This window comes from Bidens hawaiensis, unplaced genomic scaffold, assembly GCF_021521415.1.
Source record: "Bidens hawaiensis isolate Kalapana, Puna unplaced genomic scaffold, B.hawaiensis_p1.1 tig00050604_1, whole genome shotgun sequence".
NCBI lineage: Eukaryota > Viridiplantae > Streptophyta > Magnoliopsida > Asterales > Asteraceae > Bidens > Bidens hawaiensis.
Window position 1 is genome coordinate 33,970 of NW_027499067.1, and position 8,290 is coordinate 42,259.

The 8,290-nt window shown below is 36.0% G+C and overlaps 1 protein-coding gene across 1 annotated transcript; it reads left to right on the plus strand.

Annotated features, from left to right (window-relative positions):
• Nucleotides 1-732: 732 nt before the first annotated feature.
• LOC143598636 (V-type proton ATPase 16 kDa proteolipid subunit) lies at nt 733-4,598 on the plus strand. The gene is made up of 3 exons (XM_077076804.1): nt 733-805; nt 903-1,188; nt 4,252-4,598. The coding sequence occupies exons 2-3, from the start codon at nt 905-907 to the stop codon at nt 4,382-4,384; spliced, it is 417 nt and encodes a 138-aa protein (XP_076932919.1). The 5' UTR covers nt 733-805; nt 903-904; the 3' UTR covers nt 4,385-4,598.
• The last annotated feature ends 3,692 nt before the right edge of the window (nt 4,599-8,290 follow it).

The following is an 8,290-nucleotide window of genomic DNA, read 5'->3' on the forward strand; positions in this document are numbered from 1 at the left end:
CTTTTCGCACACCATTGTGTCTTTTCGCTTATCATTGTATCTTTTTTCGTCATTGTGTTTTTTCGTCATTGTGTCTTTTCGCACACCATTATGTCTTTTTATCTAATACATAAAACACAATGCTTAATACATGTTACACAATAACTTGAAACGTAAAACACAATGGTGAATACGTATAACACAATGACCTAAAACGTAAGACACAATGGTGAATACGTATAACACAATGACCTAAAACGTAAGACACAATGGTGAATACGTATAACACAATGACTTGAAACGTAAAACACAATGGAAACAACATATTACATAATGACACAATGAACAACAAAAAAACACAATTAAAAAAACTCATTATTTTTTTTATTTTTATATATTAGTATGATACTCATATTAAAGATAAAAAAACGTTTATTATTATGATGAATTTTTTTACAAAAAATAATGTCGTATGGAAAAATTATGGACATTTTAAAATGATGGATGAATTGACATGTGCCTTGCATGTGAAGAGAGAAAGTCAACAAATATAAATTATTATCTTAATACCCTTTTCATTAATTTTTATTTATTAAATTAATCTCAACCATTCAAACTTAAGATCAATAAACTGATGTGACTGTGATAAAAATCTCGTCTGCAAAGTCGTCGTCTCTCTCGTGATCTAAAAAGGCAGGTGTAGGTGTGTGTTGAAACAGACAAAGACGATCATCAACCATGTCTTCTTCAGGTTCAGGATTCAGCGGTGATGAAACCGCCCCCTTCTTCGGCTTCCTCGGTGCAGCTGCTGCCCTTGTATTCTCCTGTACGTCTTTTATTATTATTCAATCATCTTGGATCTGGCTAATTCAAATTTATTTATTCACTATTATTAAACATGATTGATTGGGTGATTTCTGTAGGTATGGGGGCTGCATACGGGACTGCTAAGAGCGGTGTCGGTGTCGCCTCTATGGGTGTGATGAGGCCTGAGCTGGTGATGAAGTCCATTGTTCCGGTTGTTATGGCTGGTGTGCTTGGTATCTATGGTTTGATTATTGCCGTTATTATCAGTACCGGGATTAACCCCAAGGCCAAATCCTATTATCTCTTTGATGGCTATGCACATCTTTCCTCTGGCTTGGCTTGTGGCCTTGCTGGCTTGTCTGCTGGCATGGCCATTGGGATTGTTGGTGATGCTGGTGTTAGGTATTCTTCTTGCTTCCTAATTTTGTTTTAGCTCGACCTTTACGTATGTGAAATGTATTACACAAGCATTTAATAATAAAAGAAACTATAGTAAATGTATAATACGGTTGGTTAATGTTTTACAAAAACTTCTTGTGTTTGATCATTGATGCACATTGGAGATTATTGATGCTAGTGATTATAGTGTTAGTATAAATATATTTGAAAATTGAGCGTGTTTGTTGAAGATGGCTCTACGATACACTATTGTTAAGATAATATAGTTTGATCTATTTCCTCTATGTTTTGTTTTTTGTTTTTAGCTAGGAGCTTTAAATAATGTATTGATTAGTAAAGGATTATTGTGTGAAGCAATTTTGATAGCAATTCAATGCTCGGATGAAGTTATTAATAAATATGTTAGTAGTCATCATAGTAGACAATAAGACTGGCATGACTAGTTATAAAGTTGTTTAAAGTTAGTAACCTGTTATCAGTAATCTCTTTTAGTTATATATTTTTGGATCGTTAATTTGACCATATTATATAACTACTAGAAGTCCAGATTAGTATGTTACTAACTTTAACCAACTTATTACTAGCTGTTGCTAGTCTTGATGTGTATTCTGACGAGTACACATTATATTTTATCATGGCATCAACTGAATTTTGGATTTTTATCAAAGTTCTGTTATTTATTAATTACACATTAACCCATTCCATTAATAATCACTACATTATTTAATGCTTTCTAATCTTTTAAGCAAACACGTTGTGAGACTTTTTATTTGTTGAACATGCTTCATTTAAGTATTTTTACTTGTTTGTCTATTATAGAACCCAAAAATTAAAATATATATTTTATTGAAATAAGAAGATAGACGGCCCGATTCGAGAGGGGCTAGTCTCCGATTTAACCAATTCGAGATGGTAAGTCTCCAATTTCAAGAAGAACTTGATAATCATAATAAAACAAGACATAGAAACTAGAACAAAGATGAAATACTTAAAACATAATTTTGTAGTTAATGCCTCCTAACATTCAGCCTTTGACATTCAATGGTCAACAGTCAACCTGCCACTAATTCAGCCCTAAACTTTTGCTCCTGGTTGACTGGGTTAAAGTAACGAACCCGAGACCCTGTGGGCCCATATGGGTCGACCCACTGATAAGATGGAGTCGTATCAATACTTCCTGCCCGGAGAAACGACTTGTCCTCAAGTCGAGAAGATGAGAAAGTTGATTTGCATAACCTTTCCACAGTGGTCGCCATTCTAGGCGTACAACGGCGATAAGAGCGGTCTTAACATAGCGCCATGGCGGACACCTCTCGAGTCTCCTTGTGACAGTTTTGCAATGCAACAGTGTTCTAGTACTACCTATTCCTTGTGCATGGAAATTCTCTGTTAATGTTGAATTGATTGTTGCGAGCTCTATCCCATGTTTGACAGCTTTGAGATGTGAATGTGGAGGAAATAGCAACGGTGGGGCAAGGGGTGTGCACAATGGAATTGTTGTTTGATGTTTGACAGAATCTTCCAAAGGGGAAACACAATATGGTAGTAGTAGAGGTGTAGGTGTTATAGTTGGTGTTGGTGTAGGTGCAGATGACGCAATGATGTTTTGTTTTGGTGCTATTGTTGGTTTCGGGTTAGGTGTAGATGGTGCGGGAGGTTTAGTACCATAGGTTCCATTTGAACTTCTTCCCGAACTAGGTTCCATTTGATTACTGCACCTGATGCGTGTTCCAAACCTCATAGTCATGAGTTCTGCAACATTCGACATTATGGAGTCGAGCTTGGCGTTGATGACAGCTAACTGAGCGGCAATTTGATCGTTCCGGGTCGATTGAAACATGTTTTCCGGCAATGGAACCAAATAATAGAACCCAACAATTAAAATATATATTTTATTGAAATAAGAAGATAGCTGGCCCGATTCGAGAGGGGCTAGTCTCCGATTTAACCAATTCGAGATGGTAAGTCTCCAATTTCAAGAAGAACTTGATAATCATAATAAAACAAGACATAGAAACTAGAACAAAGATGGAATACTTAAAACATAATTTTGTAGTTAATGCCTCCTAACATTCAGCCTTTGACAATCAATGGTCAACAGTCAACCTGCCACTAATTCAGCCCTAAACTTTTGCTCTTGGTTGGCTGGGTTAAAGTAACGAACCCGAGACCCTGTGGGCCCATATGGGTCGACCCACTGATAAGATGGAGTCGTATCAGTCTAGTTAATAGATTAAATATGGGGTGGCAGGCTGACAATTTCTGACATGAAAAGTATTAGGTTTTGGGTTATTATGTATAATTAACTCATTTAATAAATATGTCGTGCTTCGGTCGACATGTTTGGCCTGTTTAGTTAAACAAGTTGTGTTTGGGTTGACATGCTTAATTAAACAGGTCGACCGTCTACCCACAACCCAGCCAACTCGTTTAAAATCCATATAGCTCATCTATTACACGCCAATCGCTCATTTAAACCCGTTTTAAACCTGCCAGCTTGTTTGGATAAACGGGTTAATCGGGTTTTGTTGGGTTCAATGATTCAACCACCAACCCAAAGCATAACCCAAATCAACCTGGTCTAAGTTGACATTTAAGATTTTGAATTCAGAATCAGATAGGATGTCCGGTTGGAGCTGTTGGACCGGAACTGGGCATATATGTGGTTTGGTTAAGCCTGTTGAACCGTCTCCATTTGAATCGCCTGGGCCCTGGTCAGTGGTTGGACCAGATAGTCAATGTTTTCTTTTTTTTTTTTCGTTACTTTTCTTCAAAAAACTCATTTTTATGATTCATTTATTACTCAAGATTTTATATATTATTTAATTTAGTCTACATTTTTATCAAATTTGCAAATTATAATTTGTTTTGCATTAAATATATAAACACAATTTTAAATTTTATCTTTATTTATGAGTTCATCATGCTCTGAAAACCTATTCAACAGGTACTAGTAAACCAATAAGGCGGCTGGTTCGCTGTCCGATCCGGTGTTTGAAAACAATGATTATAATAAGATGATAAGATATATATCTCATCTAAATATTCTTTCTATGCATTTTACAGAGCGAATGCACAACAACCAAAGCTTTTTGTGGGTATGATTCTTATTCTCATCTTTGCGGAAGCTCTAGCCCTATACGGTCTTATCGTGGGCATCATCTTATCGTCCCGTGCTGGCCAATCAAGAGCAGATTAAGAAGGTAATTCGACAGCGAAACGTGGACTTGTTTCTATAATTTATCTGTTATTTTGTTTGTTGGCTGTGCTCATAATTCAAGATCATTTTTTCTGTTTCCTATATTTTGAACGTCATTTGTTGCCATATTTTCCTAAATATTATGGATGGAGTTTGTTATTATTAGTGTTTATGTTACTGTGGTATAAGGCCATAGTCTTGGTCAGTTGTGTAATTACAGTCATGATTTAAATAAATGTTTGCAGCTATAAATTGTGTGATATGTTGTTGCAGAATAAGTTGGAGCCCACTCAGGTCCCATCCTTTCATTTGGTTGATCAAAAATATACCGACTTAACTGGTTTAATGGTTAGACTATTTACTGATTTTTATTAAAGATTTTTTCTATATTATTTAAATTAGCTATAACGTCATCCAGAATTCCAGATTTAAGACCGACCTGACTGGTAGATTGGTAGAAAAACCAGTTCTATTTCTTGTGTGGCTTTCGAAACATTACTACACACTAAACACTTTATTGAACCAATTGCAAGAAAAATAGTTAGGAGATAAAACCTCTTTTGAAACTCCTACCTGGTTTTACACTTTCCTGAACCGGTGGACCCAACTCGGAACCATTGTTTTACCACCAAACTCAAAAACACTAAAAATACTTCTCGGTTTACACTCGTTTTACAACCCCGACTAATCTACGCTTCTGTTTTTTTCACTTCCACCACTTGTTACTATGGCAATCACCAACAAGGCCAACAAGAAAGATTCTACATCCATTTTTATTGACATGGTTCATGTTGAAGATGACCCCGAAGTTGTACGGGCCGTCCCGCATACCCGCAACAAAGACGTATGGTGGAATTGAGATTTGGTTGAGTTGATCAATGGTGACCTTAAGGCTCGTTGCAAATTTTGTGGCACTTAAAGCATGATTCTAACTCTACTTTAAAAAAACACATCGAAAAGAAATTTTGCAAGGCGTTGAAACAAGTTCCCGCAACGGACCAAGTCGAGTTAGTTCGAGATGGTACACTCTTTTGTTACAACATGAACGCGGTTCATGATAGAATGACGAAGTTCGTTATTCAATATGGTTTTCCGTTTAACCACTTTGACAACCCGAGTTGATGACCATGATTCGAGAAACTCTTCAATCACGATACACCCATGTAAGTTGTACTACCCTTAGACGTCATTGTCTAAAATTGTGAGAGTGTGCAAAAAAAGATTTAATCGAGTTTTTTCAAACTTTACAAACGAGTGTGAGTTTAACTAGTGATGTTTGGTCGGCATCACACACGTTACCGGAATCCTACGCTTGTGTCACCGCTCACTGGGTAGATCTGGCGTCTTGGCAATTGATGAAACACACCATCGCTTTTGAAAACTTTTCGTATCCACATACCGTTGATAAATTGTTTGAAATTATATATGAGGTAATAATGATTTTTAACTTGGAAAAAAAAACATTTTCTATATCGTTTGATAACGCAACAAACAATACAAAGGTGGTAGAAAATTTATTATAAAATATTCACCACCTTGTTACTGGAATTTTTTTCATGTTCGATGTGTTGTACATATTATCAATTTGGTTGTTCAACAAAGTCTCGGCAGTGAAAACATGGAAGCCGGTTTGAGTTGCTTTAGATTTAGGTTACAAGATGTTTTCAAAAGTGGTAAAAGAAGTCATCTTGAATACAAAAACTATTGCAAATCGGTTGAAAGAAAATATTTGGGGCCGAATTGGGACGTTCAAACCCGCTGGAACTCAACTTATCATATGCTCAAGTGTGCTTTTGCCCAACGAGAAACATTACAAAGTTTTCATAATACTCTTGTTGATCGGTGCGAAACCGATTTGGTTCCCGAAGATGTTTGGGTCAATTTCGGTTATTTCTTGGAGTATCTTGATGTTTTCAAAACCGCAACAACTAAATTATCGGGGATTTATTATTCTACTAGTTGTTGGGTGTTGCAAGAATTGTACAAAATCTCATTGAAATTTAAAGAGTTTGAGGATAAGAATGATCTTTTCCGTTATATTGTTAAGGCAATGAAGGAGAAGTTCCAAAAATATTATGAAAACATACCACCAATGTTTACTTGTGTTGCCGCTTTAAACCCTCATTGGAATGTTACCGGGGTTGAGGCATTGATCGAGGAAATATATGACAAGATAGGTATACATGAGATCGACCCGGGGTTGTCGACGGAAGCAAAGGAATTTTCAACAAATCCCTTCAAGAACTTTACGATCATTCTTTTCAACTGTATGGTTCAAGCTCAAAGTCGTCTTTATAGAGGCAAACAATAAAAAGTAAGCTGTGCAAGGACAAGCTTGTAAATTTGATGAGTGTTGTTCGTGAATCGGGGGCTAAGCAGCAAAGGGGAAACACACCAACAGGTAAACTTGGTCGATATAGTGGAGCAAACTATGTTGAGTGTGCAACGGTCGATGAAATTCGCAACATTGATATTTTGGCTTGGTGGAAAGGAAAGCAAAACAAATTTTCTATTCTGTTCGCCATGACTCGTGACTTGCTTAGCATCCAAGCTTCAACGGTAGCGTCAGAATCGGTTTTTCTCTTAGTGGGAGGATATTATCGATGCGACGAACAAAACTAACACCAGAGTCTCTAGACGTGTGCGTTTTCCTAAAGGATCATTTGGATGCGGTGGATCGTATACAACACAAGACAAACTTTAAAGAAGAAATACCACTAGAGCGTCCAATTCATGTTGAGGAGGTGGAAGAAGGGCTTTCTTCCGGGCTATCGGGTGGTGAAGAAGACGAAGACTAAGATGAAGAGTATAAAGACTTGTAATTTTTATTTGTTTTAGTAATTTAATTTGTAACACGAACCAATCGATCAACTTTCAAGTAATTTTTAGTTTTATTAGTCTTGCTTTATTTCTTATTAGTCATGCTTTATTTTTTATTACTCTTTCACTTGATTACATTAACGACAAACATATTATTATAAAAACACAACATATTACAAACATTATTAAACATATTACAAACACTATTAAATGTAACACCCCGACTAAAGCGGAAACGTCTGAGTGTGACGTACAAATTGCTCAAAACACATGTGACACTATTAAGTGACAATATTATCATTAATTAATTTAAATATCAAGTACACAAGTTTGTAATAAGAAATACAAGGAAAAATATATGGACAATTAACAACTTGTCCGTTTATTAATAGAACCTAACTTCTAGTGTCCTTGTCACGGCAGCATTCTCTAATTAAGGTACCTGTAGCATATATATAAAATAATGTCAACTAAATGAATAGTTTGTGAGTTCACACAAGTTTTGATATAAGTACATAAAAATCATACAATTCCATGAACAAGTGTGAATGAACAAGTAAGGTCCTTTCCAATTGGGATTGTGCACCAGCGTACTCAGATAAGTGCAAGTAAGGTCCTTTCCAGTTGGTAATGTGCACCAACGTACTCAGATAATGAGACCCTTTTCCACTCATAACAACAAATGTATTGAGCGCAAGGGGGGGGGGGGGGGCGTATAATCATACTATCTTGAAGTAATCCATGAACAAGTAATTTGTAGCAAGTAACAACACACAAGTCCATGTATCGAATTGTAGTTTGTAAATAGTGGATAAACAAAATTGTAATTTGGATAGGATATATATGATACCACAAAAGTAATAAAAGAGTAAAAAGGGGTGTGAGAAACTCACCTTGAAGTTGAAGACAAAGTTGAAATAAAATCGAAAGTGCGTAACTGGAACCGAGGCAATTGAACGGCACGAACTAGAATTAAAAATACAAAATTAATAATTACTAACGACTCACTAAGTAAATAGATCAGGTTGTCGGGGGTTCGAAGTGTTTAATGTATGTTTTATTATTTTATGAAGTTGATATTATAAT

What these genes read in the sequence shown, in the direction of transcription:
- LOC143598636 (XM_077076804.1), top strand. Translation starts at nt 905, where the DNA reads ATGGGGGCTGCATACGGGACTGCTAAGAGCGGTGTCGGTGTCGCCTCT. An exon ending in GTTGGTGATGCTGGTGTTAG is followed by an intron (nt 1,189 to 4,251) that starts GTATTCTTCTTG and finishes TGCATTTTACAG; the next exon opens with AGCGAATGCACAACAACCAA.